At 32.0% G+C, this 27,433-nt stretch overlaps 1 protein-coding gene across 1 annotated transcript in view; it reads left to right on the top strand.

Annotated features, from left to right (window-relative positions):
* LOC111632017 overlaps nt 1-27,433 on the top strand; it is a gene marked incomplete at its 3' end in the record, with an annotated part of 106,699 nt that overhangs the window by 64,535 nt on the left and 14,731 nt on the right. The window contains exons 2-3 of the mRNA XM_023376369.1: nt 10,901-11,105; nt 25,115-25,203. Coding sequence (XP_023232137.1) covers nt 10,901-11,105; nt 25,115-25,203 — 294 coding nt within the window. The remainder of the gene's footprint in view (nt 1-10,900; nt 11,106-25,114; nt 25,204-27,433) is intronic.

Genomic DNA, 27,433 nt, shown 5'->3' with positions numbered 1-27,433 from the left:
TAACGTTCTTTGAAATTTTTTAGATGTTGTGTGCTGCCATCTATCGAGAATATATTATATTATAATATTTTGAATTGAAAGAAGCAATTATATAAAAGAGGAAATAAATTAATTTATCAGAATTAAAGAGAATTAAATAAATAGTAGAAATATAGTGACACTTAGTATGTACCTCTATGGATAGATATTTTACCAAGCGACCTCTATCCAGTTTAAGTGCTGGTGGAAGTGAAGGAAAGAAAACAAAAAGCTGTGAATAAAAATTAAAAAAGAAAAAAAATAATAAAAAAATTACTGTTGTTTTATAAGTTATTTTTAAGTTATTGTTACATTATGTTATGTAAAAAAAAGTTAAGTTTTTAATATCATTTCCCTTCTCCCTCTTCCGCCACCAGTTTACACCTTCACCGTCGTCTATCTCAAAGGTAAAGTGCAAATAAAACTACATTTTTTTAATCAATTATTATTCTATTATGGTTATTTATATATTTAGAAGTACAAAATGCATTTTTCATTGTTTTCCTTACTATACATATATTTTTTTTAATGCACTGCTTAGCTTTAATTTGAGTGTGTTTTGGTGTTGGAACAAATTATTTGGTTTTACATGTAATCGTATGGAGAAAAATGATTCACCTTACGACATTTTCATGATACGATCTCAGTTTCGGAACGAATTAATTTCGTATCCTGAGGTACCACTGTATTTTAATAGCCTTTTCTTTTATTATATCCATGTATGTTTCTATATCTATACTTTCTTCTAGATTATTATGCTGATAGGTTAATTTAATTAATAATCTTCCCTTAAAAGCAACCTGAACTAAAATAAAATCTAGCTTTGGATTATGTCTTGCTTTATGTAACTGCATTCAACTTTCCTTAATATATTTTCCACATTCATCACACTTGATTTTTTTTTTAGTCTTTCTTTTTTTGGCTTAGCAAATACGTCGTCATTAAATGGAAATATTTCCAAGCCCTTCTTGTTTTCTCTCTTTATTTTTAATTGCTTTTCAGCATTAATAGTCTTATTTATCAATTCTGCTTTACTGTGTCTTTTAATTTACAGTCAACTCCCCCCTATAACATGGTAGATACGTTCCATTCTTTATGAATCCATTTTGTACGAGTCCTTGCCAATCACAGCCCGGCACATATGCACTTTACATATGCACTTTGACTACGGCTGTTTGAAAGGTTTTCTTCCATAAAATTAATCAATTCCTAGACTAATTCGACTCAACATTTCCAAAACATGTATATTTTTTTGGGAATAATTCATATAAACTCTACTATAAACAAAAAATTGTAGGATTACTTACTGAGTGTGCTCCGTTCGACATCGCCATTGCTTAAGCTTGTTTTCATTGCGGAGCAGCGCACCAAACAGCGGGCACAATTTCTGATAAGTTATTTTTCTGCGAAAACTCCGTTGAACTTTGGAGACATCATTATTATAAATATAATTTTTATGGACGTTAAATAATAAATGTTTCTTTCACAAGAAATGTATAAAATTAGTGCTGTATTAGACTTACGCTACCTAATTTACATACTGTACAGATGATAGTAAACTCAACTTACTCACCTAAACTCTTCGTAGTTTGGCGCTGGACGGCAGAAAGTAGTTACGGCTGCCCAATGACATTTTACCAAATTATAGGAGTTTTTTTTACCATGTTTGTACGGATACCGTCGCAATTTTTTCGCTGTCATATAGGAATCCGAACTATAGGAACCCGTGTTATAGGGGGGTTGATTGTACCTTATACCTAAAGATTTTGCCATATTACGTAATTCGAGCATACAACTATTCAAATCATGTTTTACTTTATGCAATTGTATTCAAGTTTCCTCAATATATGTCTTACACGTATCACATTTGATCTTATTTACTCTATTTTTCTTTGGTTTAACAAATATATCATCAAACAGAAATACAGTAGAGCGTCGATTTTCTGAAACAATTGGGGACTGGGGTTGTCCGGATAACTGATATTTCGGATAACTGATTTACGTACGAAAAAATAGTTTAACGTATCTGATGTCGAAGTTTTTATCCGTTGCATGTCGCTTCGCGTTGAATTTTCGTCGATGTTAAGCCTAACGAAGACTATTGTATCGTTAAAAATTATTTTTTTATTTTGTACAAACAAAATAAATATATTGAAAAATATAAAAATAATAATAAATTATACTTCAGATGTTAATTTAGTATCAAAAATGTAAAATATTTGAGTAGCCCAAGACATAGCCAAAGATTGAAGCGCCACAGCACTGGCAAAAATTTAAATTTGCCGACTGGAATTCTTTCGGATGATTGACTTTCGGAAAATCGACGCTCTACTGTATTTTTAGGTTCTTTTTGATTTCTTTATGTAATTGCTCTTCAGCTTTAATAATAGCTTTTATTAATTCTGCTTTACTATACAGTATTTTCTAATATATTTGAAGTCTAATGATTTTGCAATGTTAACAAGCTCAGATAAACAAAGATTATTCAAGTTACTTTATTTCATTAAATATAGGAAAAAACTAACAAAATTTTTAGCAAACAAATAAGTTTAATCCATTTTTATGCAAATCTGTTTTTATATGCCTTTTAAAATTAGTTCTAGTATATTATCTACCACAATCACATAATAAATGAGTAGAATTAACTGATTTTTTTTTTACATTGTTTACATGTTTTTTCATATTTATTTTTATAGAGTAGAGCATCGATTATCCGACTCGATTGGGGACTCAGGTTGGTCAGATAACTGAAAAAATCGGATAACCGAAAATAATGAAAAAAATATATTATTAGTATAGTATATTAGGATATCCCATGTAATTAGTATATCGCTATTAACCAACTTTGCGTTGAATTTTCATCTATGTTTAGCCTAACAAATTTTTTAAAAATAATAATCGTCGCTATTGTATCGTTAAAAATTATTTTTAAATTATTTTATTACTTACAAAACAACCACTCATAATTAGAAAATTAAGTCTCATTTTAAATACAGTACTGGCCTCCCTTCAATGGTCAAGCCTTTAATGGTCAAGCCAGCTAAAACATGCAAAAATTTAACAAAAATAATATTAAAGTATCCAAGACACAGCCAAATATTGTAGCGCCACATCACCAGAGGACATTTGAAATTTGCCGACTAGAACGGTCGGTTAACCGATATGACGGTTAATTGGGGGTCGGATAATCGATGCTCTACCGTAGTTACAAAAATCATCAGGATATTTTAATTCTAAACAGAGCAATGACTTGTCATTTATTAGAAAATTTATTCATCAAAGGCTTCAAGATTAGGAAAGTGTATTTTAAGAAAACTTAATTTTGCCAAGGTTAATATATTATTTTAATACATTTTATATTGATTATGCATATTCTTATATACTAATCGTTCAAAGTCATTATTTGGTTTACTTTTCATATCGTTCAACCTTTTTGGAAGATTTGCCATGCTTCTTGGTCGACCTTATGTAAGCGATTTATTTAATTTATTACATTTTTTTCATAAAAAATTATCCATATACAGTGCATGCTAAAAAACACTGTTCCTGTTTAGGTCAAACTGTAAGAAGCCTCAGGATTCAAAAATATGTGATATGTATGGTGGAAATAAATTTATTAAAGAATTTAAAGATTAATTAATTAATCGAGAAAATAAAATACTTGTAATAAATGGGATTGTTATTAAAATTTAGTAGAACATAAGATCGATGTATTAGAAAAAGTTTACAGAAAAATGAATTAAAATCTAGATATATAATGATAAATCACAAGAAAATTATTAACATACAGAACATAATTATTCATTTTGCTCTTTTCTTTTATTTTATAAACATGGCACCTACAAATATCATATTTTGATGTTATCATAAACAATACATGTTTTTTTAAACTTCTCTAAGAATTCTATTTTATTAAATTCTTCTTTCATTACTTCTTAAAAATTGATGACGACATTTTTATATTAAATTCTAATACATATAACATACAAAAGATATCAATAAATTTTAGGTACTATTTATTCATAGCTCTAAAATGAATTGAATTTAATATTCCGGTTATTGAAAAAACCTAGCATTCCTGATAAAGAGACCGGACATAAAACAAATAATTTGGTAATAGCTGCTGAAATAATAATTGGTAATCTGGCAAACATAAAATAATAAGAATATAATTGAATTAATTTGAAATTATTGTCAAAATCAACTTTTGGAAAATTATCATAAAAAAATTCAACTTTTTCAGTCACTTGAATCACATTTATCTTAGTGATATAATTATCAATGGGCGTAAAGTGTATTCAACTTATAAAGTAATCCCGAAAAACAATTAAGGATCTTACTGCAATTGATTTTCTATTGGCAAGTGCCAAATTCGACAGAGGGGACAGAGAGCCATTTTGGATGCTGGGCACATTGTATTTTGTGAATTAAACTCTAACATATATATCTAACGTATATATAGTATATTGCTTGACAAACATTTTCGAGCGATCCGTTCGCTCTTCTTCAGGTCGACTGAAAATTCCCTGGTCGGAGTGTATATTTTTCGTTTGGATCGGGTGTCGGATCGGACTGGGTGGGCCGTTTCTGGCATGTGCGGTCGTGTGGTGGGGGAGGAAACGGCAGGTTGGCGTCTAATAGCGATTGCCAGGCCAGAGAAAGGGTTAGCTCTTCCTTCTGGTTAATGCAGGTGGCTAGCCGGCCGGTGTTGTAGATAGCGGCGGCCTCTAGCCACCTGAGATGCTGTTGGTGGGGCGTGTTGATGATGATAGTAGCCTTCTCTAGTTGAGCCTCGATTTCGGGGTCCGACGCATATGTGGCCAGGGCTGTGGTTAGCCTCCCGTGTCGGATATCCGCTTGGTGTTCATGCAGGCGGGTGTACAAGGAGCGTTTGGTCGACCAAACGCTCCTTGTACACCCGCCTGTACCTTAAACGCTCCTTGTACTCCTTGTCGTCTTCAGACGACGATTATACATTCGTCGAAAGTGCTTGTGTTAATACTAAAGGAACTTTATTAACGCTGAACTCAGTGAATTTGTATCCATAAGTTATACAAACATTGGCATGAGTTTTTAAATTTATTTTCACTATTGTGCTCTCGACATCATAATAAACCTGACTCTAGACGTTTTTGTATCGAATAAGGGCATCCTTCTTGTTGAAGGCCACATCCTTGATAGAACAATGAAGTCTCTGCTTGAGAAGGGAGCTGAAAATTCTTTATGTAATCTGGTTATGCTGGAAATGATCCCTAATAGAGTCTTAGAGAAATGAAAATTGAAAATGTAAGTTTTGGAGTAAGAGATGTTAATGGAGTGATTAACACCTGTAAACATCTATTCCAGAAATCGTTCTAATAAAGGATCAATCAGCCAAATTGGTCACTGACACAATATTTGACTGTATAATATGTTGGTATGGGTGTCTTAAAATTATATCTGACCGTGAAAGCAATTTTACGTCTAAGATTTTTCAGGAAACATGCAATTCCTAGACACAAAACATAATATGACCACTGCTTATTGCCCATGCTCAAACTCTGTATGTGAGAGATTTAATAAGTCTATTTGTGGCACAATATCCCGCATATCGGATGGGAATAATCACGATTGGGACGTATTTGTTACTCCTGCCATCTTTGCTTATAACAATACCATTCATGCCTCGACAAGTGAAGCCCCTTCATTCTTATTACATGGTTTCAATCTGCACTTCCCATGGACTTTCCCTAAAGACCTATCAATCTGAGTGATCAGGATGAAGGTGATAGAAATGGATGGGTTAATAGACTAAAAGTTATTCAAGATAACACTTATGCATTCGGGAGAATAAGGAATTATCATACTAGGGATTGTACCAATCTTAACCGAAAAGGCAGGGTATGGTTTACTCCGTAAAGACATCAGAAAAAGGTATGGAAAATTCTCACTAAGTATCTTGGGCCCTTTCATATTACACGCATGTTAGGACCTATTATTGCTGAAATTGAAGGGAACTCGAGAGTTAACCATATAACTGTTCATATAGATAGATTGAAGCCCTGCTACATTCCAATAAGAAAAAATAGACAGAATAAAACATATCAGGAAGATCCCCAAAGAAGTGAGGATGATGATAGTGAAGATGAAAGAGATGGTGAAGCCTTGTTTATATCTGACATGTACTGTTGAGATTTGTACAAGACCGACTGTCACAATAACCTGCAAGAATTAAGAACTTAAATGAACCACATGATAGTGAGAATAATGATGCACCTAATCCCAGTCATGGTTATTATCTACACAGAAACAATTAATTACTGCAGGTTACACTACAGAAATTGATCTTATTTTGTGATGGGTGTATGTGGCTGCAAGCCGTATTGTATATATTAAAATAAGTTTATGTAAGTTTGCCGACTTCTAGGAGGAATCGTTAATCCTGTGACAGGATGATCTAGGGTTGTTTGTGTGTGGGTGTGGTGGAGGAGACACAGATGACAAGAATCTCACAAAAACCCGTTTATTTTAAACATAAAATAAACTTACAGTAAGGAACAAATATTGTCTAGATACAATCGGCTGTTTGGAAGTCGATAACGTCGATGCTCCTTTAGTTGTTTGTTGTATAGGTGGCCTCGGGGCAGTGTTGTTAAACAGTTCGTGAGACTCTATTGGTCGACGTCAGTATCAGCACCAAGACGAAAAAGATTCGTCCTCAGTTTGTTGACAGCGCTTCTGATTTTCTCATCTTTTGTCTCAACTTGCTGAGTTTGTCTTGTCCTTGACGATTGGGGATTACATCAATCTCTATTCTTCGATTTGTTTATTCTGATTGGCTCCACGTCCCTTTTTCCCACTCCCTGATTGGTCCCTTGACTGTCCCTAAGTGAAAGATGACTCCTGTTCGAGTCACAAGAAAGATCTGCTTCGAAGAATCTATTTGACACCATCTGTTAACTCTGGATGGAAAGTGTTGATGGAACTTTGGAACTTGAACTCATATTTTTCCTCCATTGTTGTCTAGTCTATGGCGTTTTTGAAATTTAACGGCCTGATGCGATGTCCCTTTTTATCATTAACCTTTTCCCTTTCCAAAATTTCTATGTTCTAATTATTTGTATACGAGCGCCTTGTCAAAGGTCCATCTCTACTGGAGGACGTTCATTTATGATTATTAATCATTTATAATTATTGCATTCTGTTTTACATCAATAGCGATTTTTTTTTTTTTTTCTTGTTGCAGTTTCATATGACTAGCACAACTAATCCGATTTTTGAATGGTTTTTAACAATGGGCAATTTTTCTAGTTTCGTTTTACCCAATTACTATAATAAATGTTTAATTTCAACCCATTTTTGGAACCTCACATTTAGTATAATAGTCTTTTGTTTTTCTTCTTTCTAGAACTTTCCTCCCTAACTCTTTTCCCTTGGGTGAGATGACCAGTTCCAGAAACTAATGTGAACAAAGGGGAGAGTAAGACCCTGAGGCAAAAAGGACCAGAGGCAAGTCATTCTTTGCGGAGATCTAGAAGCACACAGACATGAATTTGAGTACTCCAAGTCAATGTTAGCGACAACTGGAGATCGTCAAGAAGTCTGAGGAAAGAGTCCTTACTATCGTGATGACGACAAGACAGTACAGAAAATGAGATTGCAAAAGGAAAGTAAGAGAAGACTTTGATTTATGAAAACCATAACGTGCTGTCTATGTAAAGGTCACACTTGGCATCTCACCCAACTAAGACACAGAATTGAGCCCGGGTATTCTCACTTTTGCTAAAACTTACTCCTTCTTATTGAATCTATCCTTTTCTATTGTTAGTTGTAACTTAGTTTATAAGATTAGTTTTAAGGCTCATATCTAAATGCATTGTTGCGAGTACTATATATTTGTTCGGAGTTGTTAAGGTAGTGTTTGTGCTGTAGCAATTAGTACATTTCTGTATTACAATGCGACGTTGGAATCCTTATTAAGAACTTATATATATATGCAAAATAAACTATTTATTTGTAGAATTTCCCAATTTCCTTAGTCTGGTAACGTGTTTTCTTTGTTGACTCGTGAATCCCACGTACAACCTCACAATATCATATATTATATTCAAATTGTATGTAATTAAATTTGTTTATATGAAACTAAACTTGGTATTAAAAAAAGTGTAAAGTTGGGGTCTTACAGGGCCCTTCAGAAGTCAGTGCCCAGTGCACCCACCATTAAATCCGCCTCTGATAATGCCATACATCTCAGTCTATATATCTTAAAAGGGTTGAATACTGCTACTACCACTTCCTTTATTATTTATAATCTTGCTTTCTTTATTTTTTGGGTTCTTTATCACAGGGCTGCTATAATAAATAAATCATGGCATTTTTTATAAAAGGTTAATAGGTTTCTTACCTCTGTAACAATGTTGTTGGACTGACTCCTGTCAATAAATAATGCGTGTCACTCAGAATATCTTGGCATGTCACAGGTTCTCCATCACTGACCTATGATATACAGGGTATTTTGAAACTCATGGGCAAAAATTTAAGTGGTGATAGAAAACATCTAAACAAGCAATTTTCACCATGCAATGCATGGGCAGAGAGCAAGCGGTGAACCACTAGGAGATATCTGTTACCGTAACATGAAAGAACGAAACACCAAATGAATAGAAGAGGTGCTAAATAATTTTATTGACAGCATATATGGCAAAATTACAGAAACTGCTCAAAAGAGTGATGTCTGCCGTTTCCTGATTACTGTACGTTGCCATGCCTTCTGAAATCCACGGTAGAAATGATGATGTGTAAGAAAACTCATGCTTTATGCTTTCCATTACAGTGTCGTCTAGCGGTTTACCATTTGCTCTCTGTCCATGCATTGTATGGTGAAAATTGTATGTTTAGATGTTTTCTATCACCCCTTAAATTTTTGCCCATGAGTTTTGAAACATCCTATAAACTGAAAACTATTGAACAGATACATGAAAGTAGCATATTTAAACTACGATTACTTTTTTAATAACATATGTAGTACAGAGAAGAAACCAAGAATAATATTTTAAAAAAATGCAATTAAATATAATTTTATATTGAAGTAAGGGGCCACTTTGATCTAAGTAAGGGGCCACTCAGATACTTTGTTACTGTATGCTCAGAAACAAAGTATCTGAGCATACAGTAGTGGTTGAAAATTAGGCTAGGCTAGGCCACCATCTTGCATTAATTTTAATGCAAGATACTGACCTAGCCACCTACCCCTAGACAAATTACTCCATATGCTATTATTAACTTAGCCTTATTTTAGCTGCTAATTCAGTAAATTGTCTGGTTTTAATTAAAAATATCAGCTTAGGGAAATTGTTTATTTATATGCTGAATGCTCATTTCAAACTGTTTTCATTCCAAAATATACAAAAAAAAACCAAAAATCTAGCAGTTTAAAATTTTAAACTTTAATGTCAAAACAAAAACAAATGTTTTTATTTTGTGTGTTTAATTTAATTTTTAAAGTAGGTGTTCTTTTTATATTGTTTTTAATGTATCTTGACGATAGCTGTCTGAACAGTCAAAAACATTTGAAAAATAGAGAATATTGCTGGTAAAAGTTTATTTTGGAGCATTTTTATACAGTTATATATATTATTGCTTAAAATTTAACTGTAAAATTAATTAGCAATTAAAATTCATAATTTTCAATTTTTAATGGGTGTTGTGGCAGGTCCCCCTACAATGTACCAGTATATCTGTATATTATTATTTTTTTCTTATCTTATTTAGTAAGTTAGTGATTGATACATCTATCCAACTAATCCTATCGTTTTCCATTGTTTAATCCTTTCAACTGCAAAATATTTACTTTCTGGTGAGTTTTGGGCTAAGAGGGGCATTGACCTATGTCATGGTGTAGGAGAATGATTTTTGGGGTCATTCTTGGTCAAGCGAGCAAAGGGAGAGGCATGTGGCGATGAAGGGGAAGGAACCCTGAGAAGAAGATCTATGCAATTAAAATGCAGGAGAGTAGTGCTTGAAATTGCTAATATCAAGAAATAGAGGAGAGTTTGTGAGTAGATTTTTCATCTCGTCGAAGAATATCCATGTGGTGAGGTTGGATTTTCTCCGTTAACTGTGGTAGACATCTTAAGTGCCCAATTTGCAGAACAAAGAAAAGGGATCCCCTACTAACATAATTTCTTTCTTTTCCTTCTCTAATCTAAGTAATATTAGTGTTAGTTTAATGTAAGCTACAGCATTTTAATTAGTAATATAAGACGATTGAAACGGAGTGTACATGTGCCAGATTTCAGATTCACAATTATTGGGAGATTGATGAGCATTGTTGAGGAAGGGTAATAGACTGTTCAAAATTGTAAATTAAAGTAAAAGTAAATAAATAGATTTTGTTATTGTATACCTAAATGAGAGGTAGTTCAATGCATATCACTTATAACCAGTACCGGCCCGAGGCAAGTTTTAGGATGGAGAGAGATCCTATTATGGCGCCCCTTGGTTGCCCTTAATTTATACCCTTTAATTTTCTTTGCCACTGAGGCGCTCCCTAGGACTTAGCGCCTGGAGCGGCTGCTCCGTTCGCCCTATGGTAGGGCCGGCTCTGCTTATAACACGTGGTCTTCAATAACCTGTATCATCACAGTCTTAATAACTTGTATCTGATACTTGTTTATATATTTTCTACCAACATATTGTGTCATCTTCATGGCCCATGACTTACACATAATACATTATTTTTAAATAATATTTAATCAGCATATATAAAAACAATATATTGTATTTTAAATACTATTTTAAGTACATTGAGTTGTTTAAAATCTATTTAGAAATTAAAAATGTTACTATTTATTATACTAATGATTTTATCATCATTTATATCCGTATAATAATCTATTTTTAGTTATAAAAGCATTTAATGGACAATTTTCTGGAAATTCTAAACATGAAGAAAAACCTCTGCAGTCATCACCATTTTACCAAACTTCCGTCAGTGCAGTACCATCTCATTATATTAATATTGGGTCATTATATAATGAATGGAATGCAGCTAGGTTGCACTTTAATATGACTCATCCAGAATTTGCAGCCTGCTTACTGCATTTACTGTAAGTTTTTATTCACTTATTTTTAAATAAGAATTTTATTTTAATAATAATTAACGTATTAAATAATTTAAATGCCAAATTCCTATGTTGTCTACAGAATTTTGAATTTCAATTTTATATAGAGGTATCCCTCATATAACACAGTAGATACTTTCCAAAAAAGTACTGTGTTATGCAAATCCATGCTATATGAAACAAAGGACTAATGCAAACCATAGAGTTACGTTCCAGATGTTAAAAGTATACTATTCTTTTCTGTCACTAAGAGAAATATGTTTATTAAAGCAATTAATATTTTATTTCCAATTAATAATTAACTAACAAGCACAATTAAACATACTGTTACTATTAATTTTAGTTAAACAAGGGAGTTTTATTTTTTCAATGTATTGTCATCTTCTGAGCTTTTTTGTTGATCTTGATCAGAAATATATCAGCAATGTCTTCATTTTTTTTATTTTTAATCTTAATTTTTTAAGAATGACAAAATAAAAATATATTGTTAATTGATAATTTGTTCTAGCAGATCATATTTGTTCAGTTGAATACTGTACCAGCAACTTTTTCCAGAATTTGTGCTTGAATACTGAATTGTTCCAGTTGAGAACAGTTTGAATACCAAGATACCGCTGATACCCCAACATTACTTATCTATGGCTAAAAAAAACTTTAATAACACTTTCTTAAAAATGTTTAAATAAACTTTACTAAATACGAAGATTAATCTATAAAAACAAAACACAATGAAAGTCTTAAAGGCTAAAATCTGAAAGCAATGACAATGACACCTGGTTGATAGGAAAGCTAGGACAAGGAAGAAAAAATTCTACTATCAGTTTTTATTAAACCTAATGAAAGGCACAAAACAAATTGAAAATTTCAATATTCTAAAGTCTGTGGGCAAATTTGAGACAACATGCATGCTTACACAAATAAAAAAATATTGAATAATTAAGTTTACACTTAAAAATTGTGAAATTTTGTTGGAGGATTTCCAAAACCATGTTAGAATAAAACCAGAAGTTGTGTTGTCTCCAATTTTTAAACCATGTTAGAGCAATACCATGTTGTAGAAGTACTGTGTTGTACTGTACAAGGGATAACCGTATACAGTAAACATTATGCAAGATAATACAAGATAATTTAACAGAAGATTCCACTAAGTTTTGATTTTAGAAATTTAAAAAATATATATTATTTACAATTTGTAATCTATATAGTAGAATGTGATGACAAACATATGTAAAACATATAATAGCCATATTAGAAATTCTAAGTTTTAAACTTGTCTAAATTTTTCAATTAGAAAATTCTTATTGTTACATGTTTACTAAATGGAAACAGAACCATTAAAAATCATATTGTAATATAGTTATCCACACAAAAACTATAATGTTTTTTTTTTATCACATATAGGCTACAGTAGAGCATCGATTATCCGACCCCCGATTAACCATCACATCGGTTAACCGACCATTCTAGTTGGCAAATTTCAAATGTCCACTAGTGATGTGGCATTACAATATTTGGCTATGTCTTGGCTACTTTAATATTATTTTTGTTAAATTTTTGCATGTTTTAGCTGGCATCAACGGCTCGACCATTGAAGGGAGGCCAGTATTTAAATGAGACTTAATTTTCTAATTATGAGTGGTTGTTTGTTTTGTGAACAATAAAATAATTTTTAAAAAATTTTTAACGATACAATAGCGACGACTATTATTTTTAAAAAAATTTGTTAGGCTTTTAACATCGATGAAAATTCAACGTGAAGTTGGTTAATAGCGATATACTAATTACGTGGGATATACTAATATACTATACTAATAATGTATTTTTTCATTATTTTTGGTTATCCTATTTTTTCAGTTATCTGACCAACCTGAGTCCCCAAGTGAGTCAGATAATCTATACTCTACTGCAGGGCTCCTTAAACTTTTTTATTCACGACCCCATTTATGATTGTGATTTTTTCGCAACCCCAAAAAATATAAAATAAAGATATATACAAATTTGCAAAAACAATAATGGTGTACTACCACAGTTCACTGTTGTGTTACAATGGAACAGAGACAACTGAATACATTGAAAAGCGACAACACTACACTAGTTCACACTACAATCAATGTTGCCGAATCATTGTCTCGCTGCACCAGAAGTTACACAACTCACGAAACCTATGACACAAATCGTGCCATTTTCAAACTCTCACAAATTATTTTCAATATTTTGCATTAAAATCTTGCGACCCCAAGATTTCGCTAAACGACCTCAAATGGGGTCACGACCCATAGTTTAAGAAGCCCTGCTCTACTGTATTCGAATTCTAACACTTACTACACATTTAGGTTTAAAGAAGCATTCTTAAGTTCACTTAACAAAGAGTTTTTAATGTTGTTGTTTTTAACCTATTATGCAATCATAAAGTATTTGAATGAAAAGTTATTAATTAGCACATTTATCTTCATTGGTAATGCTAACATGATGTCGAATGTTAACATTACCTTACATTTTATTTAGGAATGACTGTAAAAGTTACATGAAAAAAATTTTGAAGCAAAACAATATAATTTCAAAATGAAGATATTTATTACTATGAAAGCAATTTCTTAAGAGATTTAATATTCTGAATGATATTATCTTGTCAGCTACTGTTTGGATCTGTAATTTTTCTCTTTGGTGCCTTGTCAGGACTGACACCACAGTGTCTTATGCGACATGGAAGCCACAGCAGCAAAATTGGTTTGGGTTAAAAAGTAGGTCATGTGAGTGACCACATATGGCATGATTGGATTCAGATGGAGGCAATTGGAAGACACTCAGATACTAGGTAACAAAACTAATTCTCGTTTATTTTTTCTACTGGATCTACAGGTTAATGGTAGCATGACAATTAGACATTGGATATGAGAGTGGTATGGACACATTTATGAGAGAGAGAGTTTACATGAAATTGGGGGTTGTTATAAATACCTGGAATCTTGAGAGAACTGCTTATATACAAGATGATCATTTGACAGTCTTTGGAATATTTTATATTTGAGAGTTTGGAGCACACAGGGAACGGTTCGAAGAAAAGTGTGTCTGGGACAGGGGTAGGAAATTTCCTTGGGTGGAGGTCATGATGGAGGCAAACTGGAGGAGACAATAATCCATTATTGGCAGGAGATAATAATCTGTTATAGGCAAGAGATCATATTCAGTGTTCCTATACAGACACAGGGTTCTATATCTGTGGTGAAACAGGCGACAACTGCTTCCTTCTGCCATTAATTACAATATAAAATTAGTAACACATGGCCAGATGGTCAAGGGATCATGGGAAAGTGTTGTTTTCACTGTTGAGAAAATGTTAATCTAGATGTTCTCAGGTAGTAGATGATAACAATTATCAAGTAGGTATGATGGAATCGATGACTGATTTTCATTAAAGTTCAGATTCTCACACTTTTATGATGCACATTTTAATGAATAATTTTAGTGTTTTTTACTAAATGGATAAAGAACTTTTACACTGATGGTAAAACAGTTTTATTACAAAATTTTACTATTAGAACCATTAAGTTTAGTATATTTTTCATTATATTCTGTATTGTCTATAGTTTTTTAATTTTGCAATCAGAATTATATTGAAGAAAAATATATACTGTAATTAATCTGTAACTGGAGACATGCTATCTCTGAGACCATTAGATATTTTAAAATTTTTAATTTTAACATTTTTTTGTAGATAGCACTGTAGGAGTTTATGAAGCTGTCAATTATTTATCATGTGTAAATTCATACAGGTAAAAGTTAACCGAGTGTTATTGTTTTTCATTTTTTTATTTTGTGGTGGTTTCATAGACCACATGCTCTGTTAGTATTGTTATAATTGATGAAAAAAGTACTCCATTCAATGGATGTAATGGCTGGAACATCCATTAGTATATGCTACAGTGGTAAGGAATTTGAAGATAAGTTAATGCAGTGTTATAATGACATGTCTAAAGAAGAAAGTGATGTGGATGACTCTGGTGTANTACAGGTTAATGGTAGCATGACAATTAGACATTGGATATGAGAGTGGTATGGACACATTTATGAGAGAGAGAGTTTACATGAAATTGGGGGTTGTTATAAATACCTGGAATCTTGAGAGAACTGCTTATATACAAGATGATCATTTGACAGTCTTTGGAATATTTTATATTTGAGAGTTTGGAGCACACAGGGAACGGTTCGAAGAAAATTGTGTCTGGGACAGGGGTAGGAAATTTCCTTGGGTGGAGGTCATGATGGAGGCAAACTGGAGGAGACAATAATCCATTATTGGCAGGAGATAATAATCTGTTATAGGCAAGAGATCATATTCAGTGTTCCTATACAGACACAGGGTTCTATATCTGTGGTGAAACAGGTGACAACTGCTTCCTTCTGCCATTAATTACAATATAAAATTAGTAACACATGGCCAGATGGTCAAGGGATCATGGGAAAGTGTTGTTTTCACTGTTGAGAAAATGTTAATCTAGATGTTCTCAGGTAGTAGATGATAACAATTATCAAGTAGGTATGATGGAATCGATGACTGATTTTCATTAAAGTTCAGATTCTCACACTTTTATGATGCACATTTTAATGAATAATTTTAGTGTTTTTTACTAAATGGATAAAGAACTTTTACACTGATGGTAAAACAGTTTTATTACAAAATTTTACTATTAGAACCATTAAGTTTAGTATATTTTTCATTATATTCTGTATTGTCTATAGTTTTTTAATTTTGCAATCAGAATTATATTGAAGAAAAATATATACTGTAATTAATCTGTAACTGGAGACATGCTATCTCTGAGACCATTAGATATTTTAAAATTTTTAATTTTAACATTTTTTTGTAGATAGCACTGTAGGAGTTTATGAAGCTGTCAATTATTTATCATGTGTAAATTCATACAGGTAAAAGTTAACCGAGTGTTATTGTTTTTCATTTTTTTATTTTGTGGTGGTTTCATAGACCACATGCTCTGTTAGTATTGTTATAATTGATGAAAAAAGTACTCCATTCAATGGATGTAATGGCTGGAACATCCATTAGTATATGCTACAGTGGTAAGGAATTTGAAGATAAGTTAATGCAGTGTTATAATGACATGTCTAAAGAAGAAAGTGATGTGGATGACTCTGGTGTGAGGAACCAAGTCCGAGCATTATTTTTATTTACTTTTATTTTGCTTTTTATTATATTTTTGTTTGGGGCTTATATTTTGTTAGGACGAAAGTTTCCTCACCATTCACCTTAGAAACTTAAAAATAGAAGAGAAACCAACTCACCAATGAGAGAAAAGCGCCGTAGAAAAAACTCGCGCACACTTGCGCTTCCGAGCGGAAAAAAGTAAGTCCGCACCGAGAAAAGGGGGGAGACCCCACCAGCACAACTTAGGAACTCGCTAAACCTTAAAGAATAAAAACATCCCGAAAATTGTCAAAAAGGATAATGTAAAAAGTTAGCGAGTATTGTTGGAAAATAGGCTGCCAGACAAACAGAAAAAAGTTTGTTGGCAAATAAGTATGTAAATAAGGGAAGTGATCGCATTCAGAATTGTGACGTCACCTCACAGTATAAAGACTGAACCTCAAGTGAAGACAGATGAGGTGAGCTTCTGATAGCAACGAGCTTGGTGAGCTTCGTAGCAGTGAACAAGAGAGGTGTCCGATAGGATCAAATAGTTCCAAGGCGATTTTGAAGTTATTCAATTTGTGGATCGACGAATAGAGAAAGTCTTGAGAGTTAAGGAAATGGGTTCCTAGTATATTGAGGTGACAATTAGGATCTTTAATTCATAAGAATTATTATTGTATATAAGTTAAGTCTTTGAATTTTGTCGAATTCCAAAGGGGAATAGAATTAAGTTAGAAAATAGATTGAATTGAGTAAATTCACTATCTATCACACCGGAACTACTACAAAAAATCGACACACCTGAACCAGTTATGGTGTGATCATGCAAAAGATCGGAAAACAAACGTTTTCGAACCCCTTCTGGGTTCTGCTTCAGGTTCTAATCAGCTTCTAAAGACGTTCGATGTCCGTTATAAGTAGAAATTCGATCGTTCATGTCGTTTAAAGCTTGAAATTTAAGTTGTAGGTTCGAATGGATTCACGTAATCCAAGTCGCGCATGCGCGATTGGTTACCCGTCATAGTTTGATGGGCGAATTAGAGCGTGTTGTGAATTAACTCCTGCCAGGCCATCGATAACAGCATCTCCTCTTTAAAATTTATGCACGTGTTGTTGGTGGAGGATATAAATATGTGCATAGCCTCTAGCCATTTGAGGTGTTCGGAAAACGTTTGTTTTCCGATACAAAAGATCGGAAAACAAACGTTTTCCGATCTTTTGCATGATCACACCGTAATTGGTTCAGGTGTGTCGATTTTTTGATTGAATTGAGTTTTGTCGGGTTGATTCTTATTGATTTTCATTGAATAAATTGTTATTTGATTTTACTAAATTTTGTAAATAGTTTATTACTAGAAATTAATTAAATATTTGATTTGTTATTGACAAACTTTGTCATTATTTAATTTCGGTGCACGCTAAAAGTCCTATAAGTTCAGTCTTATACACAGCAAGAAATGTGTTGCAGAAGTTTAACATAGGCATTCTGTCTATAACAGTAGTTTCCCATGAAAGTGCAGGAAATTACACACTTCTTACAAAACAAAATAGCTGATATCCATCAATAGCTTGACTAACTGTATGGCAATGAAGTAATGTCAAGGCTTCAGCCCACAAAATGATATGATGTAATACTTTATGACAATACCTGACTGTATATAGTACAGTAAACACAGAACTTGTTGCAAGATTTTATTGAGAGAGGTTGGAACATCTACATATAGTCCAAAATTGGATCCCAACAACTTGCATCTCTTTGTGTTGAAGGAACACTTGTTAAGGCATAATTACATGAACAATGAAGGTAAATGTACTGCCAAACAGTGTTTAAAACAGGAGAGACATTATTTCTAAATATCTAGAATTATTGAATGAATAAAAAATTTATGTAAATTAATTTTTATAAATATGTTGGTCAGTTAATTATTTAAGTATTTAATATCTCTCAATAAATTATTATGTGATTATATTATTGTTATTTTGATTCATAACTGATAAATAAAATTAACTTTTTTTCTTTAGAATTAAGCACAAAATTGCTATAGAGTATTTATCACACAAGAACACTTTTTCATGGAAAAAGTAGACTTTATTATTATTTTTTTTACAAAAGGAAATACATTTTGGTCCATTTGCCTGTCATCAGTCAATTTTAGTTGGCTGACTCCGACTCCCAAGTGTGGTAAAATTAAATACCACAGGGGCGAACTCTCTGGGCATGCTTAAGATAAAGTTTTGACTGTCAATATATTTTTTTATATGAGAACAAATATGCCAATGATAATTGTTAAGACAAAAAATGAAGCATTACCTTTCGTTTTCTTTTGTTCTTTTATTACTTAACTTTACTGACTAGCGGAACTTATTTACAACATTTCAAATTGACGAACCTCTGACGACAGAACACTTTTGCCAGTGTTGCCAGATATAGCTGTACAATAATTAACAATATAAATGTACAATAATTAACACGCCTCCTTACATTTATATTGTAACACAAAATAGTTAAACACAAGAAAAGTAACATCCAAGTTGACAGCACTATTAATTAACAAATTATCTTAATCTCACACATCTTATCATCTTATATTCTATTCTTTTACATTTAGCATCTCTCTATATTTAATGAATTTGACATTTCCTAATGCCTTGGTAAAAATATCAGCAATATTATTTTCTTACACTAATTTTACAATTTCAAATTTTCCTTTCTTAACATTCTCATTTACATTAGACTTTTCCAGTTTTAAATTTAATTCCATAGGTGTTTTATACAATTTGAATTTTCAATATTATAACGTTTAGCTAAAGACTCAATATAAGATTTCTGACTTAAGGTTAAAATATTATCTTGTACATAGTCATATTCAATATCAATACCAATGTAGTTTTTTACTCTACCTAAATCCTTCATTCTAAACTTATTAGATAACTTGTTTTTAATGTCAACAATAATTTGTTTATCTTTACAGCAAATCAAAAGGTCATCAACAAATAATAAAATGTAAATTGTCAAATCATTCTCTTTTTTAACATACAGNCAACAGTCCTCTCCTTTTCTGGTAAAACATCTATTAAATCACCAATATGACTATACTTCTGTGGTAGCGATTTTAACATGTAGTTTAATTTTTCTTGTTCTGATATCATTGCACCTGCCTGCTTTAATTCGTTCACAGCCTTCTCAAACGCGTCGAAGAATAAGCTTACATCTGAATAATTTTTCAATTTGATACTTTCAAGGTTATGTCGGCACACAATTTGCAGAGCTGTTGACTTTTTCAAATACATCTCATCAAACTTTTGGATAATTTCGTAAGCCGTATCAAGTTCGCTTATATATTCTAGCTGTTTGTTAGTTATTCCGCTATAGATATAATTAGTCGCCTGGATATCTCGTTCGTCCCATTCGTCATCATCGGTCTTAATTTTAGCTCTCATTACTACATCTTTACACTTTTTGAACTGTAAAAACTTAAACATACGTAATTTCCAGTTACTGTAATCTGCTCCGTCAAATATTGGTATATTGATATCACTATTCTTCGCCGCCATTACCACGTGTGCTCTTTCTTTGTTTTCTTTAATTATTTAACTCTTTTCGCTTCTTGTTTTTTTTTTCGTTCTTTTTTCTTTTAACCACGCTCTGCTACCATGTTAAGACAAAAAATGAAGCATTACCTTTCGTTTTCTTTTGTTCTTTTATTACTTAACTTTACTGACTAGCGGAACTTATTTACAACATTTCAAATTGACGAACCTCTGACGACAGAACACTTTTGTCAGTGTTGCCAGATATAGCTGTACAATAATTAACAATATAAATGTACAATAATTAACAATAATTTAACATGTAAACTCTTTTATTATTAATTGTGTTTCCTTTTACATTGATAGCTAGCGGCTAGCCATTTTAAGTCAGTATGATGCTTACGGGAACTCGATTGCTAGCTCATTATAGATTTGCCACAGCAAACAAGTGCACGCACATGACATTATTTGAAGCGTTTAACACTGCCAGATTTTATCAAAGGCTTGCAGTACCCAGTTAGCACACATATTGTATACAGGGAAGGATGTACTGTACTGTACATAGAGATTAATATGGCTTAAGCCCTAGACCCCTAGTGTCAAGGGCCCACAAAGTATGAATTATTATCATAAATTTTTAATACTTTTTCATCTTATAATATAATCAAAATGGGTTGTAATAGTAGTAATAAGTGCAGAGCATAAATGGTTAGGAGTTGAAATTTGGTACACAGTTGGGGTATGTCATGAGAATATACACTAAGAAGAATTTTTCGAAATTCCCCTCCGCGGGGAAGAGGAAGAGATTGATGTTTACCCTGAAGAACTTGGTTTCTACTGTACTATTTTAAATGCAGTTTTTTGTATTTTTGGTGGAAATCAAACATATTTTTAGATTCATCTAAAAATTTTCTAATTAGCCTCAGAAGAGGGGGGAACCTAATTCTTGCACTTGGTGAAAACGGATGATAAGAATAAATGCAGAGCCCAAACGGTTAGGAGTTGAAAGTTGAAATTTGGTACACAGTTAGGATATGTCATGAGGATGCAGACCAAGTAGGAATTTTTAGAAATTCCACACCCCTCCCTGGGGAAAGAGGAGGAGGGAGAGAGTTTTAGTCAGTATAAAGTGTAAATAATAAAGAAGGAAAATAAATAGTGGTGCACATAGTATACATTTTGGTAATTAATAGATATTTTAATCATTTTCACCTTTCAGTTAACCCAAAAACAATAAATCCAAAATAAACAAATTTGAATTCATTCCAAATTCGAAATATAATGTTTGAAACAAGTTTTTTTAGACTTTAGAATTTAAAATTAATCATTTTATTCAAGTAAAGTAAATTCACACCAAATATCATCAAGTTATAATGAAAAATTTTCTGATTTTTTTTAATTTTATAGGTTATTTAAATAAAAAATAACTAAAGCTTTAGTCAGTTAAAATTCAATAATGATTTTAATCATTTTTTTGCATTTTTGAGTGCATTTTAGTAGAGTATGCCATGAGAATGCACACTAAGAAGGGATTTTTGGAAATCCCCCCATGGGGAAGAGGGAGAGAGTTAATTAAGGATTACCCTGAAGAAGTCAGCTTCTACTGTTCTATTTTAGATGCAGTGCTTTGCATTTTTGCAGGAAATCAAACATATTTTTGACCCATCTAAAAATTCTTTAATTAGTCTTGGAAGAGGGTGACCTTATCCTTGCACTCAGTGAAAATGGGTAAGATCGGCTATAATCTAATAATCTTAATCTTTGCTATTGTTACTTTTTGCCCGAGCAATGCTGGGGTCATCTGATAGTTATATTTCACGATTAGATATAATTGGCTTTATAATAGTCCATACTTTTTTAGACACACCAAATAACGTTTCTGCCTATTGTTTAGTGCTAGAGATAGGCCTATTATTCTTATTATAACTATCAACATGCCCAAAAATTTTGGTCAGGATTTATCCCTGAAATACCAAGTCATTTTATGGGGGCAGAGGCACTCATAGGGGTTACCCTACTCTGAACTTTGAAAGGAGCCTGGGGCATTTACCCAAATACTTTTATAGTTAGTATTTTTAATATTTAACTTACATTAATATTTATTTATATAAAAAATTTATTTTTAACAAATATTTAATAAGAGGAGAAAGAAGGTGATAAAATTCTACATCTACATATATTCGACAGCATTTGCACTTCAATTTTACCCTTCCAGAAAAGATAGTCCAACTAAAAAGTGTGCATTTAGCTACTTCAGCCCCTTGTTCAGAAAAAAATAGTTTTAGTCTGAGCAATTAGTCTGGCTCATTCAGAAAAATAGAGTACTTATTTAGAGCAGGAATAATAAAGGGATGATTCAAAAATATGCAAATTCATTGGGTCAAAGTAATTTAACTACTAAACACAAATACTAGAAGAACACTACATATTTAATAAATTAAATTGCTGCATTTTGTATTTAAAATAAATGAATTATAACAAAATACAAAAATATTTTTTAAAATTAATAAATATATAATAAATTTTCTTTCATTTAAATAAAAAGACTAAATTAAATTTAAAATGCTGGATTCAAGTTGACGTATTTTTTTCCAACTCCAGTTTCTCTTGCCAGAAATTCCTTCTGACTCCACAGCCCTGTTAAGGACTAATAAGGGCTAACGGCCCAAAATGCATTTCCATTAATAAAAAATAGAATATAAAGTCTATTTTTTCCATCAAAAAAGTGTGATAAGTTCTCTATAGCAATTTTGCACTTAATTTTAAATTAAAGAACATAAAAGAGAACAAGAAGCAATCAAGTACTAAAATTAACTTTTCTTTTTTTAATTTTGTTTTAAAAATATTGGAATTACTATATTAAGTTTTAATTCAAGGCCTGTACATTTAAAAAAATAAAACAAAAATTAAATAATAATAGCCCCAAAAAATAACTTATGAGAAGACACTAAGAAATTTTGATACTCATGGTTGAAATACTAGTTAATTCATGTAGAATAAACCAATGAGTATGTGATCATATTTTTAAATATATGATTTGTAGATATTATTATTTTGTTTATTGTGATGTCATTATCAATACAAGGTCTGATCAAAAAATATCCAATCTTTTTTTGTTTGTAAGTATTTCCAAGCTGGGGAGGAGACTGTCATCATGTGACCTTGGACCCTATCGTGTTTCCCCGAAAATAAGACCTAGCACAGGTTTTGCTGAATTGTGAAATATAAGACCTCCCCCTGAAAGTAAGACCCAGCAAAGTTTTTTTAGTCATAACGGTCATCGACAGATGGTTGAAAGTGGCCGTTGGCTTTTTGAAAGTACAGCCACTGATTGGTCAGCAGGCAATTACACTACACGGCATGATTTGCATAAGACTATGGCTTGGGAATCAAAGATTTGCATAACGTTACGGCTGGTGATGGCTAATTGGTCGGCCAGGAATCACGCCACATGACATTTGCATAGTGCTACGGTTCAGTAAGCACTAATTGGTCATCGAGTCTGATGTTGACGCTATAAAAAGGCGACNTTAATTAATTTATTTTGTTAAATGCATTTAAAAACTTTTAATAAGAAAAAATGTGATTTTAATTATATTAAAATATAGTATATTATTATATTTCTATGCAAATAAGAGCATGTTTTATGTATAAAAATTGTGTTTTTTGCATTTTTGAAACATGTCTTGCATCACTTATAAGAACATACCTAGCATATAAGAGCATGTTCTTGTGTGTTCCAGCTTGTTTTCACTTATAATAGAACTGTACTGATGTGTCAATGTAAAGTAAATGTAAACAAAATTAAAATACAAAAACTATTAAGTAGTATCTCTTAAAATTAAAAAAAAAAAAAAAATTCTGATACTATAAAGGTTTTTTTAAAAATAGTGAAATTTTAGGTGTTTTGTGAATTATAATGACAATTGTATGAGTATGCTCTTTATAAATGGACCAAATCCGTTTATAAGAGTGTATTCACATATAAGCATGGAAATATGGTATTTAACTATGACTGTTTTGAGCTTGAATAAATTGTTAATTTTTCAGTATTTTTAATTTTATAATTATTATATATTTGATATTCAGTAAGTAAATACTGTATATTAAAATATTTTCTTAAATAATATATATAATTAATATTAAAAATGTATGGAAGATACAAATTTTATTACATCACAAGTTCATTGTTCACAATTATCAGTGATAAACCAAAGAAAGAAAAAAAAACATAAATTGTCATATAGTTTGCAATTTTTTACAGAGTAACCTCTCTATTGAAAGGTCATCTCTGTGTGCATTTTTTTTGTCACTAGTGACTGTGAACAGCAGACTTCTGAAAAGAAATTTGTATCTTCAATATATATTTTTAATATGTAAATACTGTTAGTCTATTTTTAATAAACTGTATGAAAAGTGCAGTTGTGCCCTATCACCGAAAGGTTACAAATACAACAATATTGAGACAGTATAAAATGAAATAACAATAAATTTATTGAGATAACACAATGCACAATAAAAGGGATTTGGATACCAACTCTAGGGCATTCACCCAACCCTGCCCAAGAACAAAAGAGTTCAGCACATGGACCTGTGCGACAAAGAGGTTTTCATGTTTACAATAATAAAAAAAAAAGGACACAATATTTATTATAAAAATTTACCTTTTAAAACAAACTTATGCCTAAAGATGTGGAATGGAAAATTAAGATAAAAGAGAATAGAGAAAGGAAAGGGTATGCAATCCTTTCCTTTCTCTATTCTCTTCAGATCCTTTTATTTCTGAGATGACTATTTTAATTGATTCTTGGGGATTTCCTCCATCCTTTTGGGGAGGTTATCATATATCTTTTTCTGGAGCCTTGGGCATTTACTCTCCTGATGGGATGGTTCAGAATGTCAATTAATAACCAAGTGAAATAGAAATAAAGGGCAGGAGAAAGTCTAGAAACAGGAAATGATAAGAATCTAGAATGTTCTATAATAACTTAAAATTATGGCATATAGCCACAACTGTTTGTTAAACATTAATTTGTTTGCATTAATGTTTCTGATTACATTAATCATTTTATGTGAATTTCTTTGCTTTCTAATGTTTTGTTTTTTGTCAATAATTTATTTTTCAAATTTCTTAACTTACTTTTTAAAATACAAAAGCTTAAATTTTCTAAATTAAAAATACTTCTTTAATTATTTAATTTAAAAAGTTAATTTGAGGAATAGTATTTTCTTTTTAATTAATAAGTTGTCAAAATAATATGTCAATTATTTAAAATTTATATTATTTTAAGTAATATTAAAATTTTTCTTGCAGAAAAAGTACCATACCATTATTGCCAATAGCAATGCAGTCATCAGTTCCCTTTATAAGAAATATTCAAGATTGGATATCATCAGCAGAGGGTATATTTGTGTAGATAATTTTGTGTAGATATTTCTTGTTACAGTTAGTTTAGTTTACTATGAATTAATATGAATGCTGTATATAAAAGTATAAATATAAACAAATTTACAAAATAATGCTTTAAAATTATTAGAGAAAAGTAAAATATATATTTAAGACATGCTCATAATACTTATATTGGAAAACGTTAAAATAGTTTGGAATAATTTTTCGTTATTATTGGTAAAGAAATTTTTCAAAAATAACTTTGCTGGTACTAAAATCAACTTTTCTTTTTTTAATTTTGTTTTAAAAATATTGGAATTACTATATTAAGTTTTAATTCAAGGCCTGTACATTTAAAAAAATAAAACAAAAATTAAATAATAATAGCCCCAAAAAATAACTTATGAGAAGACACTAAGAAATTTTGATACTCATGGTTGAAATACTAGTTAATTCATGTAGAATAAACCAATGAGTATGTGATCATATTTTTAAATATATGATTTGTAGATATTATTATTTTGTTTATTGTGATGTCATTATCAATACAAGGTCTGATCAAAAAATATCCAATCTTTTTTTGTTTGTAAGTATTTCCAAGCTGGGGAGGAGACTGTCATCATGTGACCTTGGACCCTATCGTGTTTCCCCGAAAATAAGACCTAGCACAGGTTTTGCTGAATTGTGAAATATAAGACCTCCCCCTGAAAGTAAGACCCAGCAAAGTTTTTTTAGTCATAACGGTCATCGACAGATGGTTGAAAGTGGCCGTTGGCTTTTTGAAAGTACAGCCACTGATTGGTCAGCAGGCAATTACACTACACGGCATGATTTGCATAAGACTATGGCTTGGGAATCAAAGATTTGCATAACGTTACGGCTGGTGATGGCTAATTGGTCGGCCAGGAATCACGCCACATGACATTTGCATAGTGCTACGGTTCAGTAAGCACTAATTGGTCATCGAGTCTGATGTTGACGCTATAAAAAGGCGACAGTTTGACACACCGGATATACGTCACTCTCGTCTAAGTTTGACTTGGGAATTTTTTTGTTCAATAATAATTGTGAATTCTTCTTCCTGGAAAAAATAAGACATTCCCTGAAAATAAGACCTAGCGCATTTTTCAGAGCAAAAATTAATATAAGACACTGTCTTATTTTCGGGGAAACATGGTAGTATTTGTGTGTGAATTTTGGCAAGTTCTTCCTACTCTGCAATCACTGTCATGCAGTCATTGTTAGTTGCATGTATACAGGGTGTATCAGAATGACGTTTTAAAAATTTGGGGGATTGTAGAGGATGAAATTTAAACGTTTTGATATAAGGAATCCAAAGCCAGAAATGTGATATAAAGTTTCTACAGCATTTTGCACTTTGCAGTCAGTATGCTGAATGAAACAGCAGAATACAGTATTTATGACAAGTTTTATTGACAAAACAGTAGAGTTCAATCAAACTGTACATCAAATCAGTGGCTGCAGTACTTTAGAGTAAATGTTCAATGTGACCTAACGGTCCAGGGTTCGAGTCCCTGTTCGGGCGCCAGTTGTAAAGTACTATATTATTTTTTTCGACTTTCCAACGATTATCGACACTACTGTGTGCCGGAAATAGCCGTTCCCTAACGGGTACTTTACGCGGATTCGCGTTAGTGTGCCAGGCCTGGACTTTAAGCGTGCACCGAATTAAATAATGACAAAGTTTGTCAATAACAAAATCAAATATTTAATTAAACTTCTATTAATAAATTCGTTTACCTCAGGCAACTTGGAGGCTTCACTAACGATTAGTCCTACGGTGGAGGCATTTGGATCCATATTGGAGACAGGATCCTCCTCTCGCTGTCTCCCGTCTAGTTTAAAGGTTTTCTTTTTCCATTACCCTTCCTTTGCCATGTTACTTTTCGTTCGGGACTATTGGGAGTCTTGACATTCGTTTGATCAGTTTGTCTTTTCCCCTTGGGACAATTCCTCGAAAAATGTCCCACCTCACCACATGAATAACAGGTCATGGGTGACTTTGCCGGTGCAAAATTTTTCGGCTCTATCTGCTTACTTACTTTTCGACAGTCCTTAATCTGCTTTGCACTGTCAGAAGAACCTTGGTCATTTCTTCTGAATTCGTACTCTTTTGCAGTGCGTACTAGCTCGTTTAACGAATAAGAACGGCGATTCTCCAGATACTCACGTAACGGAAGAGGCATCTGGGCAACTACACATTGTATAATTTCCTCGTCACGA

Source organism: Centruroides sculpturatus, unplaced genomic scaffold (genome assembly GCF_000671375.1).
Source record: "Centruroides sculpturatus isolate CEXI.00-Female unplaced genomic scaffold, Cexi_2.0 scaffold696, whole genome shotgun sequence".
In the NCBI taxonomy this organism is placed as follows: domain Eukaryota; kingdom Metazoa; phylum Arthropoda; class Arachnida; order Scorpiones; family Buthidae; genus Centruroides; species Centruroides sculpturatus.
Note: the sequence above shows the minus strand (reverse complement) of the source record. Positions and strands in the feature narration are given on the sequence as shown.